Here is an 18,616-nt window from a genome sequence, read left to right as displayed (position 1 = left end):
ACTATAATTCAGACTGGATATTTGATATCTTTGCGATGTGACTTTTGCGAATGTGCACATTGTGATATCAATGCTGAATTGATATATTGTGAAGCTCTAGTTCAGATGTTGCATTAAATCTGGAATAATACTTTATTAGATCGCCTGCATTACTTCTTCAAGGTCCTGTAGCAGTTCATGCTTTATTTAAAATAATTACAATAATTTATGCTTGATTTTTAATGTTGATTAAAAAAATAAATAATAATCAGAATCAGAATCAGAATCGGTTTTATTGCCAAGTGTGCTTCACACACACAAGGAATTTGTTTTGGCTACAGAAGCTTCCAGTGTACATAAAGTGACATGTGACAACACAAAATAATCTGAAAAAATAAAATAATAATAATAATAAAAAAAAAAATGATGAACATTAAACAGATGCGGTTAGTGAAGAAACCTGGATGTTGAGTTGTATGTACAGATTGTTATAAATATACAGGTTATAAGATGCTGTGTACAAGTGCGAATGTAGAAAGTATTGCATTGTATATTGATATAAGGTGCTGTGTACAAGTGCGTATGAGAAAGTATTGCACATATTTATTGCACAGTAGGGGAATATTTAACTGTTCATAAGGTAGACAGCCTGAGGAAAGAAACTTTTCCTGTGTCTGGCTGTTTTTGTGCTCGGTGCTCTGAAGCGCCGACCAGACGGTAACAGTTCGAACAGGTAGTGTGCTGGGTGTGAGGCGTCCAGAGTGATTTTGCGAGCCCTTTTACTCACTCTGGAAGAGTACAGTTCTTGAAGTGTAGGAAGGGTAGTGCCAGTGATTCGTTCAGCAGTCCGGACTATTCGCTGTAGTCTACGGAGGTCAGTTTTGGCAGCTGAGCCGAACCAGACGGTGATTGAAGTGCAGAGGATGGATTGGATGACAGCTGAGTAGAACTGTACGAGCAGCTCCTGTGGCAGGTTGAACTTCCTCAGCTGACGAAGGAAGTACAGTCTCTGCTGGGCTTTCTTCACAATAGAGTCTATATGAGTGTCCCACTTCAGATCCTGAGAGATGGTGGTGCCCAGGAACCTGAATGACTCTACTGCAGCCACAGTGCTGTTCATGATGGTGAGTGGGGGGAGTGCAGGGGGGTTTCTCCTGAAGTCCACTATAATAAAGGAAGGAAAGCGAGCTAGTGAGTCATAATTTTCACAAATGTCACGTTTCAAAAATTACCCAAAAATTAAAATTTGCTTTTAATTTACTCACCATCAGGTCATGCGAGATGTAGGTGACATTTATTTTTTCATTATAACATTAAAGATTTTTAGCTGAAACCGTGATCCTTGGTTATCCATAAAATCAGTGACCGGCCCTGTTTAGAGTAAAAAACATATATAGACAAAAACAAAATGAATACCTGTGGCTCCTAAAACGTCTATGCAACATTATTTACAGTATTACTTTTATTCACTGCATGAGGGTAAGTATTTTAACAGCTAATATTAATTAAATGTGAACTATCACTTTAAAACATTGCGTCCTGCTAAATTTAATTCTTGTATCAGTGACATTTGTCTTAGCGTGTAGTGTTGCTGTAAGTGTGAAACGGCCACTCCAGATCTCTGATAACTGTGTGTCATGCAGGTTAGAAGAAAACTGACTGCATTGCACCTCTTAAGCAAAAGACAGAGGTTATTAAACCGGTCACTGAGCCCCCTGCTGGAAACTCCTGGAACTGCTTTTATTTTAAGAGTGTACTTTCAGCTGTGTGTAATCTGTGTGTGTGCAGGACTCTCCACTAAAAGCAGTGCAGATGTTGTGGGTTAACCTGATCATGGACACGTTTGCGTCTTTGGCTCTTGCCACCGAGCCGCCCACTGAAGCCCTTCTGCTTAGGAAACCCTACGGCCGAAACAACCCCCTCATCTCGCTCACAATGATGAAGAACATCCTGGGTCATGGAGTCTATCAGCTCATCATCATCTTCACCCTGCTGTTTGTCGGTAGGGCAGAGAGTTCAGGGATCAATATTTGTCGATTTGCATTATTTATATGATGAATATCACACTTATAATGGGATGAAACTTTTCACTGACGGTGCAGCAGCTCAGACTTTTCATCACAGGATCAGATATGTTATGTCTATTATATTTAATTACAAATGAGAGCAATACTAGCATAACTGATTGATTTGATGGGAAAACAACCCAATTGGGAATGTTGTGTACTATAATCTTTGCATAAAAGGAATTTTACATCATTTCCAGCATGTTTTGTGTGAAATTACTAGTGAGTGACACTAAAAGACATGTTTAGTTTGCACAAAAATAGATATTTATCATGTTGGTTCAGGCACATATTATGAAGGTTCTGAAATCAAACCGGTTAGTTTAGTTCAGCAACGGATAAAAGAAAAAACAAGCATTAATAATTCATCTGTTCACAGGACTCGTGTCTACCTTATAACTGATAACATCTACCATTTCTAGAATTTTACAGAAATCTTTTTTTTTAACCATTTGCCTTTTCTTTTGCACTTTTACTCTTCAATGCACAAAAACAACAAAAATATTATATAAAACAACAAAAATATGATAAAAAACAACAAAAATATGATAAAAAACAACAAAAATATGATTTAAAACAACAAAAATATGATATAAAACAACAAAAATATGATAAAAAACAACAAAAATATGATTTAAAACAACAAAAATATGATATAAAACAACAAAAATATGATAAAAACAACAAAAATATGATAAAAAACAACAAAAATATGATAAAAAACAACAAAAATATGATAAAAAACAACAAAAATATGATATAAAACAACAAAAATATGATATAAAAACAACAAAAATATGATAACAACAAAAATATGATATAAAACAACAAAAATATGATTAAAAACAACAAAAATATGATAAAAAATAAAAATGTTTTGCAAGTAAACTCTTGAAGTGTTCCGCATTACAAATGCATTGCTTTGCCAGATGAGCAAGAAAGATTACTACACTCTCTGAAATGAAGGAACAAAGCCTGTCACTGGTACCTTTTTAAAGGGTACAATTCGGTACCTTAAAAGTACAATTTTGTACCTTTAGGGTACACGTTTGTTTCTTGATAGTACTGTGAAGTACACATTTGTACTTTTTAGGTATTAGGTTGTACCATTAAAGTACATATGTGCCCCTGTAAGGTACAAAAGTGTACAACCCCAGCGCTGGCCGCCATGGGCCCTCTGACTAGTTGATATAAAAGAGGGGGGGGTTGGTGTTGGTATCGCGGCTGAAAGTGAACAGCTGGGGAGGGTGGGGGGTGGATGTTGGGGAAGTCGGTATCGCGGCTGAAAGTGAAGGGCTGGGGGGGCGAGTTGGTGCTGGCCCTTGATAATGTCTCTGGGCCCCCCCATAAATGTATGGGCCCTTAGAATCTTTCTAACTCCATACCCCCCCCCCCCTCCCCTCCCAGCGGCGCCCCTGCACCCCAGTGACAGGTTTTGTACCTTTAGTTCTGAGAGTGTATGATGGACAATTCATACAGTACATATGGAGATAGCTGTATGTTACTGTACCATACCTTTGTGATGCAAAGGTTAAAATGTAGCTTGCAAATCATGTAGTGTGGTGGAAGTGTTTGTTGGTGATAACTAGGCACACACGAAATCTGCGCGTGCAGAAATCTGCAGATTTTTAGCCCATCGTTGATCCAGTGGTGTAAAGTAGCTAATTACGAATTCTCAAATTACTCTAATTGGGTAGTTTTTCTCAGAAATTGTCATTTACTAAGTAGTTTTAAAAAAATGGGTACTTTTACTTTCACTTGAGTACATTTTTAGTGCTGTACTGGTACTTTTACTCCACTATTTTCCTTTAACCTGCAGTCACTACTTAATTTTTTTTATTGTCTATGGGGATTAGAAAAATCCATCCTGTGATTCCTGTCCAATCAAATCGCACATAGAAGGTAAATCGCATCATAATGAACTACCTCAAGCATTAAAAGTGTCCAAGAAGATGTCCAAAATCTTCACACGTAATGACTCAGAGACTGTTTAGATGCATGTCACAGATGAGAAGATGACAGATGTTTACTGTATGATGACCTAAATGACCTTAAAGACCCAGCAGGCACAAGACCTCAAAATTTTAGATGTTTGCTCGACGTTGGATTTGGTCACTTTCTAACACAAGCTAAAATCAACAAAATATCAACATCATTTGACATCATTATTGGACATCGAAGTAACATTGTCTTTACACGCTTGCTAGATGTTGAATTTTTGTCACCTGACATCGAACTAAATCTAACCTTATATTAATGTCTTATGACCTTGTGTGCCTGCTGGGCAATAACTAATTGCACTACAGAATGTTACGTTTTCACACATCCACATATTACATGTAAATGCATCAGCTTTTTACAGCGTAATACTCATTACTCTTGAGTACTTTTGAAAGGTCTATTTTTTACTCCTTACTTTGAGTTTTATATTTACAACAGATACTTTTACTCTATTTTCACTACATTTTTAGGCAAGTAATGGTACTTTTACTTAAGTTTGATTTTTCAGTATTGTTGCCACCACTTATTGAGTATGTATTTCACAAATATTATTGTGATATAGCAATAGAAATATTAAAATGTTCATATGATTTGTTTACAATGCAGTTTGTAAAGTCATCTTTATGTCTTTTAGTCGATGTATTATATGAGAGACTTTGTTTACCAATTAAGTGGATCTAATTGGATTTGCATTGTAAACACTAAATAAAAGTTTGAAATGTATTATTCTTTATTTTGTATATTAAGTTTGTAGTTATGATACTCCTAAAATCATTCCGCTTATATCCGCAGATTTTTAACAAAATTCTCCACAGAAATAGCAAAAAATGTCCGCAGATTCTGTCTGGTCCTAGTGTATTTTGTAATTACTTATTAAATGACAATTTGCCCTGTCAGCAAAAGTTTTATGAAATAGAACCGTTTTATCCTTCTACACTGTGAAAAAAATCCTGGTTGCCTTACATTTTTAAGCTGATTCAAATCAACCTTTTGAGTCCATCAAACTTATATTATGTTAAACTGACTTAAAACAGCTTGCGTAACTTATAAAATTGAGTTAGAACATGATTAACTTAGTTTAATAAGTTACAATGACCTAAAAACATACGCTGTCAGAATTAATTGATCTTAAAATTTTTTACAGTTTTTATTTCAGCTAAATCCGTCTGTGAATTGTATGTTTAAGTGCATTTTTAAGTTTTGTGACAATGTTGTTGGAGGAACATTTTTTCAATATGCCTGTAGAGCAACAATGAATCTACACTGAATGCACATTTAAAAGTTTCAAATATTAAAATATGCCTTAATCTCATTTGTTCTATCAAGGGGAGAAGATCTTCAACATTGACAGTGGTCGTTATGCCCAATTACACTCGCCCCCTTCTGAACACTACACCATCATCTTCAACATCTTCGTCCTGATGCAGCTCTTCAACGAGATCAACGCGCGCAAGATTCATGGTGAACGGAACGTTTTCGACGGCATCTTCGCAAACCCAATCTTCTGCAGCATTGTTCTGGGAACATTCGGAGTGCAGGTCAGAGCTGCTGTTGGTTGCGTTTTGGGAACTAAAAAGTAAGCAGAAATCATTCTGCATGTGAGCCTATGTGTTTGTTTATCTAATACTTTGCAAAAACGTTTCTTTATCTGTATTCATTAGGCTGTACTTTTGTACTTAAAAATAAAAAAAAAGACACTTTAAAAAAATCGCATAAGAAGTTAAGACATGGGCGTTAACTTCATCACGTCAGCTTAATATGCTAAAATCACCTGGCAAAAAAATTTTTTTTCTCGCATTTTTACAATATCAGGTTATTTTAGTGCATAATGTTGTTGTTTTAGCATGCAAAAAATCTGCAAAACTACAAAACACAAACTCTCTCCAAGAGGAGTTATTGTGCATGTAGGTAAGCATTGTTTCTGAACTTATAATCAACTGTAATGCTGAGTTTTCTACAAGTCCCAATATCCCAAATTTAAACAATTTCTGTCAAAATGGATGTGGGTCTTATATTAGAGACAATTTTACAGATCAAATTTGCTGACACATTTGCAATTGTTTTTCCCTCAACTGTTCACATTCACAGATACGTACTCTGTAATGAACAGCATATGAACATTATGTGCCCTTACAGAATAAATGTTATGAGGTTAATTCCCAGTAGAACTTTTTGTAGTGTTAACCGTTAAAGAGTTATTCACCCAAAAATTTTAATTGTGTCATTAATTATTCACCCTCATCTCATTCCAAACCCCTTGAGACCTTTGTTCATTTTGGAAAACAAATTAAGATATTTTGGATGAAATCCAAGTTCTCGGACTCTCCACAGACAGCAACAGTCCTGAGAGACTCAAAGTCTAGAAATGGTAAACGTTTATGAGAGAACTCACTGAGATTATTTTATGGTGAGATAACCTACCATTGGGATAATGCTAACTTTGTCACATGAAGCTCGTTTTAGCCAATCATTTAACAGTTTTTGGTCTCCTTCTTTGTGTACCTCCATAGAGGCAGTGGTAGCATTAGCGTTATGCTTTTTTGGCTAATCAGTATCCTGTGGCACTGTGCTCTGTATGCATGTCACACTCTGTAGTGCTGCTGATGCATACTCTGGATAAGCAAGAGCTTTGTTTCAAACAGAGGATGTCGTATGCGGGCATTTGTGGAGTATACTAGTCAACATTTGTTTTGATTTGTGGATCAAAACCTTTCATCAGAGTTGTTTTAAAACTACTGAACAACACTCATTCTGGACTTAGGACAATTTTTCCAAACTTTTTTGATCCCCTTCAAAGTTGACTGTTACTTCAGTGCACAGTATACTTGTGAATGCACCCCTAAACTGACACTGAAGAGAAGAAATCGCTGTTGTTTTTGTTTTATGTGCACTTAAAAGAATTCTTCTAGCTTTGTAACATTAAGATTGAACCGCTACTGTCACATGGACTGTTTTGATGATGCTTTTGGTTTCAATTTAGGCTTTGAATATCGGACCACTGTTGCTGTCTATGAAAGGTCAGAGAGCTCCTGGATTTCATCTAGAATATCTTAAATTGTGTTCTGAAGATGACTGAAAGTCTCAGGGGGTTTAATGACATGAGGGTTTGTAATTATTCATAGAGTTTTTATTTTTGTTTAATCTAATGTATACTTTCAGATTCAGATTGCGCTCCACAGCTGATTCTAAAGATTTTCATTGGTCATGTCAAACGAAGATTTGAGGTGTTGTAGAAGAGGTGTTGACGGTGTTTGGCTGTTGATCTGTGTACAGGTTGTGATTGTGCAGTTTGGAGGAAAGCCCTTCAGCTGTGCCCCTCTCAATGTGGAGCAGTGGCTATGGTGCCTCTTCGTGGGAGTTGGAGAACTGCTGTGGGGTCAGGTACAGTAGGAGACATAAAGAACGAAAATGGGGAACTACTATCAAAAACAAAAATTAATATCATTATTTTTCACACACACACAAAAAAGTCCAACTTGTGCTCATTCTTCTAATGTTTTTACATTTCTTCTAAACGTCTCAGAATGTGAGAATGTAACATGCCATACCTGTTTATTCCACATGTTTTGGGAGTACATTAGAACTAGTGAAAAACAAAACAAATTTGCGAATTTGAGTGAATTTTTTTAATTTATAATGTACTCTGAGGTTTACTTATTGATCTGATTTTGACAATAAAAAACATCATAATTTAGAAATAATAGGCTATTTTCCATTTAGTTTTTAAACCTTTTTTTGAAACATAAAGTTTTGATGGGCCTTCATGAAATGTATGGATAATAATTAGGGATTGGGAATAAATTAAACCAACTGGTATAAATGGGCTAGACTTTACATATTAAACCAATAGTTGGATACATGCGGCATATTCTGGAAACAAAATACAGTAGTCAACCAAAATCAAGCAAAAAGTGCTTAGGGGTAGCTTAAATAATGCGTCGGTGCTCTTTGGGTAAGGTATTCATCAGTATAAACAGCAAAATCAGTCCAAGGCACTCGAAAAAATGTGAAAAAAAAAAATATTAAAAAGCCTTTATTGACATGGCTATTCCTTAAAACGGCACCTACGCGTTTCGGCAAACACTTGCCTTCATCAGGGTAACATTGAAGACTTTTTATATTTTATCCACATTTTTCAAGTGCCTTGGACTGATTTTTGCTGTACATACACTAGTCACCATTTGAAGTGGATCGCATATGTAGTGCTATATAACTGCAGGTTAACTATGTTTATACACTGTGAACACAACAGTCAACATTATCAACTGAAATGAGTGTAGTTAATTCAAAATTGATTTAAAGTTAGTTCTACTTATTAAAAAGGAATTTTTATCTCAGTGTTGAAGGTAATGAGTTAATTAAATACCTCATTACTTCAACTTAAATGGAGTAAGTTCACAGTACTTATATAGATTAGTTTTTAACTCAATGGTTTGTAGCAATCGGTTTCCTCAAACGGTTTGAGTTGCCTTAACTTATTGGGTTTTACAGTACTCAGAAATGTATTATTAAGATTAATTTTTGGTCGGCGCAATAGCCTAGACGTTAGCGCGCTGACAGATGGTGCAGTAGCACTTCAGGGCGTCCTCAGTTCGAACCCCAGCTCGAGGACATTTCTCGTCCCTACCCCCTCTGTCTCCCACTTCACTTCCTGTCTGAAATACTCTTCTATCAACTTAATAAAGGCAAAAATGCCAAAAAATAAATCTTTAAAAAAAAGATTAGTTTTTGAACTTAAATAGTTTGTTGCAATCGGTTTCCTCAAATGGTTTGAGTTACCTTAACTTTTTGGGTTTTACAGTGTATATAATAACTTTAATTGTTAAATTCTATTAGTTAGTTAATAGCTAGTAACTAATAAAGTTATGGTAACTAACAACCTTAACTTTCCGAATTTGATTGAAATGCAGTAATGTGCGCCCTTTGTAAAGCTGCTTTAAAACATTATATATTGTGAAAAGTGCTATGCAAATAAACTTGAATTTAATTTAATTAAAAAATCAAAATCGTTCAACATAGTTGACCTAAAACAAAAAAACTGTCAAATGTTTATCTCTGTAGATCATATAGAGTTTCAAATGTCTAACATGTAGCTGACAAAGCAATGATGACACATGGTAAAAACACTGTTACTCACACTTGTGTGATGCAGCATTACTGTCAGACCCAATATACTTTAAGCTGCATTCTATCCAGACTCTCTGAAAAGCCTGAGTTACCTTGACTTGTTTTAAAATGAGTCTGCAGTAAAATGTATTATTTAGGAAACAGTCCTGACCTTGGCCACTGGTCTTTGTAGATGTCTGCAGGATCATAAAACTCTATTAGTCTGGCACTCCGAATGATGACTTAATTCTTATGCTTGTAAGATCGATGCATAATCTAATAGCTTTAGAGGATTTCCTAATAAACAAAATTATTTATCCTATAGTGTATGTATTCAAATGTTCCTAGTGATCTTTAAGAAAATATTACATTTGTTACATGCAAATGTTCATTATTTTGGGTATATCTTATTTTCTTTCATTAATTTGTATTATGTGATACATCCAATTGTGGGCATCCAAACGCAACTTGCCATATGCATTTAATTTCAAACCAATGGGCATTAATTGGAGTTAGGAATGAGGAGTCCTTGTTTTACTGCTATAACAGCTTGTGCTCTTTGGGGAAGGCTTTTTTCTACTAGATGTTGGAACATAGCTGTGTGAATTTGCTCCCATTAAGACGCGAGAGCATCAGTGAGGTCAGACACTGATGTTGGGTAATGAGGTCTGGCTCATCCCAAATTCATCCCACGGGTGTTCGGTTGGGCTCAACTTCTTCCACACAAGAATCAGCAAAGCGTTTTATTGGTGGATGAGCTCTTTAGCTCTCATCCAACTGCAAATATTTATCCATGGATTTTGTGCACCTGTCTCATGAATCGTTGATTCTAAAATTGACAGCCCCATTAAAACTTCTAAAAAGGCTTTTTAATAGAAAGGTCGTCATGAATCACCTCTGTTTTTTGACAGATATTCTAAGCCACAGACTCTTTGTTTAACCACTCAAAACCTATTTATTTAAGGTGATTTACTTGACCTGCCAATCACTCTGCATATTCGTGGGTTAGTCCAGAGAGCTGAGAGCTTGGTAGATCAAGCAGATCATGGAAGTTAAGCATCATGGAACTTCATAATTATGTTTCAGTCTGTTTTGAGAGAACAATTATTTTGCTACCACTGCTGTTGTTTTTGTCCCACTGCTTTTGCATCGCAGAAATGTGTTGAAAAGAGTAGCTAAGTTGAATGGAAGTTCCACAGTATCACAGTACTTTTCAAGACAGTATTAAAGTTCTGTCAAATGTGAGTGTTTACCACAAAATCAATCATAATTGTTTTAAAGTGAGATTTATACATCACCTGAATAAATATTAAAGATTTATTCCATTGCTGTAGGGTTTGTTAGGATATGACAAGATTTGATTTGAAATATTCATTCCGAGAGTTAAACATTAATTAAAATAATTAAAAAACGGTGGAAATCTCTTTTAAAGCTGTCAATAGCCACATTACTAATCTAAAATAAAGTTTTAATGTGTGTACAGAGGAAAATGAATCAAATATCTTCCCTGAAACACGAGATTTACTTAATATTCTAATATTATAAAAGAAAAATCTACACTTTTGACCCATTCAACATTTAGCTATCGACTGGTTTTGTGGTCCAGGGTCTAGGATGTCTAAATAAAAAAATTAAACAAAACCTAGTTGTTGCTAAAAACAAATTTACACATGCTATTATAATAAGTGCACATGATGAAATACTGTACAAAACAACATGCTAATGTTGCATATATATGCACTTAACCTTAGTGTATAAGTTTAGTGTCATCCCAAATAGAAAACTAATGTTTTTTTTTTTACTAACTTCAAATTCAGACTGTTTCCAAGTCAACGTTTAGCAGTTGCCAAATTAGTGCAGTAAATTAACAAATAGTATCTGTCATAAGTACAACTGGATCCACCATTAGGAAGCAGCATAATAATCTTCATTAAATACTTTTGCCAGCACAATTCAAAATAAAGTATTCCAACCTTAGCACGCGATGCAGCAACTATCTTTTATACAGAATGAATAAATACATCATCCAATCATTTAAAGTGCAGTTTTCAGTGTGAACACACTACTTGCACTATCTAAACTACAAAAGGTGTAGAATTGTGAATATGTTTGCAATGTGGGTAAAATTTGGGTTCATTTAGATCACAGGTGTCAAATCCAGTTCCTGGAGAGCCGCAGCTCTGCACAGTTTAGTTCCAAACCTAATTAAACACACCTGATCAAACTAATTAAGTCCTTCCTGCTTGTTTGAAACCTCACAGGTAAGTGTGTTGGAGCAGGGCTGGAACTAAACTGTGCAGAGCTGCGGCCCTCCAGGAATTGGAATTGACACCTGTGATTTAGACTGAAACTTTCAGCAAGGCTGTATTTTTATTAAATTGCAGTAAAAACAGTAATATTGTGAAATATTATTGCAATTTAACATAACCTTAAAATTCCTCTAACTTTCTGATTAAAAAAATCACCCAATGTCTTACTACATTAACACTATAATAGGGTATATGGAGAATTTTCAGTAACCAAGTTCAAGCACTGCTGTAAACTGTTGTGCTTTTACAAAATTGCTGTGTTAAAAATCAATAATCTTCACTGCCTGATTGATATACACAATATAAAGTGGGTCTCAGAATGTACAAAAAGAACAGCATTGAATTCCATTGTTCCGCTCCATGTATTTACCCCAGTATTTTCAATGGAGTTTCTTCACCCGCCTGATACTCGGGATGGCACTTAAACAGCTTTTCATCTCGTTTTACGCTTTAACAACTAACTGAATGTCTATAAGTCTATTTAAATGATTATATTTTAACTACATTACAACACCAAAGCTGTAAAAGGAACCTTATGAAATTGAAGATAGTTAAATTAACCAGAAGTTTATCCGTAGAGGAAAAAACACTAGTTTACAAACCCTGTGCATATACCCCATTAGTACATAAAGGTGAAAAATGAGGCCTAGTATAATGGTAAGCCTTGTTTTCCCTCCAGGTTGAGGGTCCTAAAACGACTGTGAGATCAAACTTTATATAAGATGGATTCTCTTTCTTTCAGGTGATCGCCACAGTGCCCACTAGTCACCTGAAGTGTCTGAAGGAAGCGGGTCACGGACCAGGCACAGACGAGATGACGGAGGACGAGCTGGCTGAGGATGAAGAGGAGATTGACCACGCTGAGAGAGAGCTGCGCAGGGGGCAGATCCTCTGGTTTAGAGGCCTTAATCGTATCCAGACTCAGGTGCTGTGCATTAGACTGAATAATCCATCCCTCTGGTAGAACTAGTTGAAGTCACATAAGATGGTTTCCACAGACAGCAGAGCTGATGTCTCCTCAAAGAATGCTCTTTTGCTTTCGTTTCCTTCTTTCCCGCTCTCTCTTTCTCTCTAGACCTTCTCTAAATCACCAACATTAGCTCATCCTTCCTTTTCTATTTCTTCTTCTCCTTCGCTACTCTATCTCTGTCTCTGCTGCCCACTGTTGGGATGCTTCACTAAATGGGTATAGATTTCCCCCAACAAGAATCTATAGCATCCCCTCCTGTGCTCAAAGCTTTGTTTTGTCACTCTATTATGCAACTGGAGTGCTTTAAAGACCTAATTTATTGTTTAGTAACTCATTTGCTTCAGAGTCACAGCACAGAATCAGTCGCTTCCTGGCGCGCTGCATGGAACTTTGCAATGTTGCTCCTCAGACTTTATAGAGTTGACAAGGGTCTGAACTGTTTTATTCTGGGGTTATACATATGTGATCTTATAAGGAAAAGAACATTCACAATTAAATATTTGTGCACTACTGTTTGTGAGTGAAAATTTGAAGGTTTTATTTTTCAAAAGTGACTTTTTGATAGTAAATACTGTAAAAATGAACATATTTAGAAAAAAATCTTTTGAATTTAAAATAATTATTTCCTATTTTAATACTATTTATTAATTATTTTTATTTTCAGCAGTTACCACTACAGGCTTCAGTATACGACAATAATTTAAAATCAGTATAATGTGCTGATTTGCTTCATGAGAAATATTTATTTTTATTATCAATGGTGAAAACTTTCTGCTGCTGAATATCTTTGTGGAAAGCATGATCATTTTTCAGAATTTTTCAGAATTCTTTGAAGAATAAAGATTTCAAAAGAAAATAATTTATTTAAAACAGCTACATTTTTATTATTCAAGTCCTTCTTGCTTAATAAAATTCATAAAAGTGATGAAAACAAGCTAATTACTAACCTTTATAAATAGTGGATCTGCTGGAAAATAAAAATACAGCAACAATGTAAAAGCCGTATTACTATTAATGTGTCACTAAGGTCACAGTAAGTTATTAAAACCTTAATATAATAAGGGTTCCATTAGTTAATGTTATTCAATGTATTTGCTAATATGAATTTGCAATGAACAATTCTTGTACTGTATTTTTAACTATAGCCATAGTTATAACCATAGATAATCATATGTTTTCAACCATAGTTTAACATTTCTTCACCTAGGAATGATAAGGTTCTATCTGCGTTCTGAATGATTTTGAGAAATTGAGCTTCAAAGTTTTTGCATTCCATAAAGCAAACAATATGTGTGTAACAGTTCTCTTTCATACATTAACATAACAGAGATCCTAAATGTACTTTAAATGTATATTATCAACATTCTCTTAATTAGCAAATTGGGGTAAAAAAACAAAAAATAACAGGGCAAATGCAGATAGAACCTTCTAATTCTAAAAAGTCATTTTCCGCTTGGAAATTTAAGGTTCTATCTGGCAGATCGTTCATTGAAGCATTACTTTCAAAGAAATACAATCAGTCTGCTTATTAATTTTATTTAAATAAATAAAACTGGTGTTGTAACAATATGTTGATGCTTGAGAAATTTAGACATTTATTTAATGTTTTAGGATGATTTTGTCTTGTTCAAATTAAGCATACAAGACTGTGCTAAATATTTTGTCCTGTGCCGCTGTTAATTTTATGTTATTGATATGGTAATATTTATTAAATTATATGCTTTATATGAATTATTGAATTATACTTATGTATTTATTATTAAGTATTTTCCCTTCAATATTAAATTTAATATTAAATTTAACGACTTAAAGAAAACAGGCAATGAGCAAATGAGTTTAATAAACACCGAAAAATGTTTTACTGACTATATATACACAAATACAATTATTTCCACATGTAATATATTAAAACATTTTAATAACTGTTTCTTTTTTAGTCAAAAAATCTTTGTTTCTAAATCATTACATTTACAGAAATATTTTCTGTTTCAGCTTTCTTCTCAATTTTTAGAAGAAACAATATTGTGTTTCTTTCTGGTCTTTCCCACTGTCACCGAGCAATCCAGCGGAATGACAAAGACAGCTGATCCTGATTAGTCCTCGTGTATTCAAATTGCTGATTGGCTCACAGAAAGAACCTTATAGAGTCAAGCTAGAATTCAACTTGTAGATAAAACCTTTTTTGTTTTTTGAATAAAAAGTCTTAAAATGTTAACTACTTATAAAAAAAAAACATCACATAATGTAAATACGTTGTCATTTAATAAGAATATGTGAATAACTACATTTTGACAAAAATGTCAGAGAGAACCTTATAATTCTAAGGTGATGATTTACTAATGCAAAATATTTTTAAAATTACTATTGTGCTTTTTAACATTAGTTAATGCATTGTGGGCTAACAATAATAAACAACTTTGTTTTCATTAACAAATTTTTAAAAACATTAATAAATTCTGATATGTCATAAATATATTATTCCTTATTTGGTAGTAAACACATTAACTAACATTAACTAATTTTTGTAAAGTGCTACCAAATAATATATAACAAATTATCTATAAGAAATATATACAGTGCTCAGAATATATATATATGTATGTATATGTATATATATATATATATATATGTATATATATATATATATATATATATATATATATATATATATATATATATATATATATATATATATATATATATATATATATATATGTATATGTGTGTGTGTGTGTATATATATATGTATGTATATGTATATATGTGTATATATATATATATGTATTTGTATGTATATATATATATATATATATATATATATATATATATATATATATATATATGTATATATATATATATATATATATATATATATATGTATATATATGTACATATGTTTGTATATAATTATATATATATATATATATATATATATATATATATATATATATATATATATATATATATATATATATATATATATATATATATATATATATATATATATATATATATATATGTATATGTATGTATATATGTACATATATATATATATATATATATATATATATATATATATATATATATATATATATGTATATATATGTACATATGTTTGTATATAATTATATATATATATATATATATATATATATATATATATATATATATATATATATATATATATATATATATATATATATATATATATATATATATATATATGTATGTGTGTGTGTGTGTGTGTGTGTGTGTGTGTGTGTGTGTGTGTGTGTGTGTGTGTGCTCCCCTCACAAATCTCTCTTTTATATTAATTATTTAATTCATATTATTAATAGGAAGCTATACATTATTATATTTGTGCATATACATTAGATTAGTCAGTACTGAAGCCAAATCTGGAGTTTATTTAACAAAATAACTTACGATAACAGTCCAAAAACTAGTACACCCAAATTTATATGTCATAGAAAAATATTTAATACAAATTTGAAAAAGAGGAAAAATCAAGAGAAGCAAAAATATGACAAATTTAGTTGAAATTTTGTAGGTTGAAATATTTTTTTGTGATATTTAGCTTGAATTTAATTGTATTATCTTTCAATTTCTAAATATATTTGGTGACTAAAATATTACTTTAATAAATATATCTGTTTAAATCTGTTTTGTTTAAATGCACCAAAATCAGCTTAAAAGTTTCATGTACAAAGGGATTACTCACTTTTTTTAAGTAGTCAACAAAGCACTTTTTACTGTGTATGTGTATGTATTTATGCATTTTGCATCAAAGGGCTCTTCTGAAAATATTTGAGCTACTTCTATAATTAATCAAATGTTGACAATAATCTCTTGTTAATCTCTAATCATAGTTTTCAGTCTGGACTTGAGTTGTTTACTTGTTTCTGCATGGAATTGTTGTGTGCTAGCTCCTTTACTGTATTTTAGTTTAAGTGCTAGAAAGATCTGTGGTGAGCTGAGCAGTTTTATTTGGTGACATTTATAGATATGTAAGGTTTGTGATGTAGATTAAGATTCCAATTGGTGACATGACACTGCAATTTAAGAGAAAACGCACATGCATGAATGAACACTTGCTGAGCACTTATTCTTTTGGCCACATTCTTGCATATATGTGCCATAAGTGAGCAGACTTGATGGAATGGTAGGGCATTATAAAGATATTTTTTTATTTGGAAGGCCTGGTATGGATTGCTGAAGTGCTTGTAAAGCTCCTTACGAGGTTTCCATCGATTCCCTTGACACTGAGTAGGCAAAACGCAACACATTATGGCGGTTGGCCTCATATCATCAGCCAGCCTAATATAATCAAAGCTTTCATTCCAGCATGGCTCCGCTGAAGAGAGCGCCTCCACATCTTACTGTTGTGTTTTTGACACTTAATTATTGATGAGGTCTTATGCAAGATGATTGCATATTCTTACGACATTTCCCGTTTCAGTTTGGCCTGGTTCGACTTGTCCTTAAGGGCCGCATTTAAAATTGATTCACCGCACAAAGTAAATTTTAGAGAAGCTAAACTTTTCAGGTGGTGTCACTGCAGAGCAAGGTTATTTTAGTAAATGAAAATTAAAACTAAGACTGGAACTACTGGTCAAAAAAAATGTGTGAAACTGAAATAAAAATGTACAATAAATGAAAAACTAAAGCTAAATTAAACTAACAACAATCACTGAACAACTAACGGAAATAAAATAATGAAAATCTGAACTCTGACTGTTTAGAGAAGTACCTGTAGATGGCGCTTTAACAGACAGGCGCTTTTTTCAGTTCATTCATGACAGTCTGCATTAGTATAATGTCAGTATTATTTATTATATGCATATTTATATATTTTTTAATAAAAACAAGTTTTGTCCACCTGTCGGGTTTTGAAGATGTATGCATCACGATATGGGACAATAAGAATAGGACGCGTGTTTAGATATGACCACACTTCACTATTATTGTTTGTTTATTTGTTTGCTGGAAAATAGAACTGATTTTAGAAATAGTTTTGAAACAAATATGTAGGCTAATGAATGTCTTCAGTGGAGAGCGTACAATACCGTTTCCTTATCCACGAAAGTAAAGGAGTAAAGTAAAGACTAAAAGTAAAGTAAAGAGAAAGTAAAGAGGCTGAATGGAGGAGGCTCGCTCTTCATCCTCGCGCTGATGATGGTCTTTTTAAACAGTTTTTTTGCTAGTGAAGTGTTCAGTTTTTTGACTTTCAAATTCCGACTCTTAAAGCACAGCCCTGCTAGACCATGTGCCAGGGCGCAATGCATATTTTTCCATCCTTAAAATAGCAAAAGTGGATTCAGACACGCCCTTAATGCATCAGAAGTTTGACTTAATTCTTTATAATTTTGCATTTGTATGGTTTTGGACAAGAGCTATGGTAAGCCGTGCAAACATAAACCTTTGCGTTGGTCGAAACTGAACTTGTTCTGTTAACTCTGCTGAACTAATATACTGAAACTAATATATTAATACTGAAACTAAATATATAGAAACTAAATAAAATGTGCTCACAAACTGAAAACTAACCAAACAATTAATTAAACAAACTAAACTGAACAACAAAAATCAAAAATAAATACGAATTTAAAAATGCAAAACTATAATAACCTTGCTGCAGAGGTATCTGTACCCTGTGATATTTGGATGATTTTAATGTGCTGTGTATTTGAGCATTTAAAGGAGAGTTTTGGAAACAGAAGTACAACACAATAAGAGTTTTGTTGACACAATTATGTTGAGGAGCAGAATCCTGATAAATTAAGTGAGTAAAAGTGTCCCATTATGATATCTGGAAATGAGCTTTCAGATAGAGTGTAGTATAGCAGTTTGTGCATGTAAAAGATCAGCAAAGTTTGATCAACAATCATTTGAATTATTTTCTCCCAGAAGAAAGAACCAGTTATTTCTTGCACAAAGGTTTGAAACAAATTTGCATAACATCTGCTTTGCTTCTCAAACACTGTGGTACTGACTGAATCTGGCAGAGTTTTGGTTTGTGTTGTTGACATGTCGAGGAGAGGCTGTTTTCTCCATTACAAAAGCAAATCCAGTTTGCATGCCCTTCCAAAGGATTTGGACTTGTGCTTGAATGGACACAGTAAAATTATGCCAATGGTATTGTCCAATGCTGTGTTTGCATGTACTGAAAAGGCCATCAGAGCTGA

At 33.3% G+C, this 18,616-nt stretch overlaps 1 protein-coding gene across 5 annotated transcripts in view; it reads left to right on the top strand.

Annotated features, from left to right (window-relative positions):
• Positions 1-18,616, top strand: part of atp2b3b (ATPase plasma membrane Ca2+ transporting 3b) — a 116,522-nt gene that overhangs the window by 73,904 nt on the left and 24,002 nt on the right. For all 5 annotated transcript variants that reach the window (XM_056448750.1, XM_056448749.1, XM_056448754.1 and 2 more), the window contains 4 exons: positions 1,768-1,981; positions 5,373-5,584; positions 7,320-7,427; positions 12,204-12,386. In XM_056448750.1, the coding sequence (XP_056304725.1) occupies positions 1,768-1,981; positions 5,373-5,584; positions 7,320-7,427; positions 12,204-12,386 (717 nt within the window). The remainder of the gene's footprint in view (positions 1-1,767; positions 1,982-5,372; positions 5,585-7,319; positions 7,428-12,203; positions 12,387-18,616) is intronic.

This window comes from Danio aesculapii, chromosome 23 (genome assembly GCF_903798145.1).
Source record: "Danio aesculapii chromosome 23, fDanAes4.1, whole genome shotgun sequence".
NCBI classification, from domain to species: domain Eukaryota; kingdom Metazoa; phylum Chordata; class Actinopteri; order Cypriniformes; family Danionidae; genus Danio; species Danio aesculapii.
Note: the sequence above shows the minus strand (reverse complement) of the source record. Positions and strands in the feature narration are given on the sequence as shown.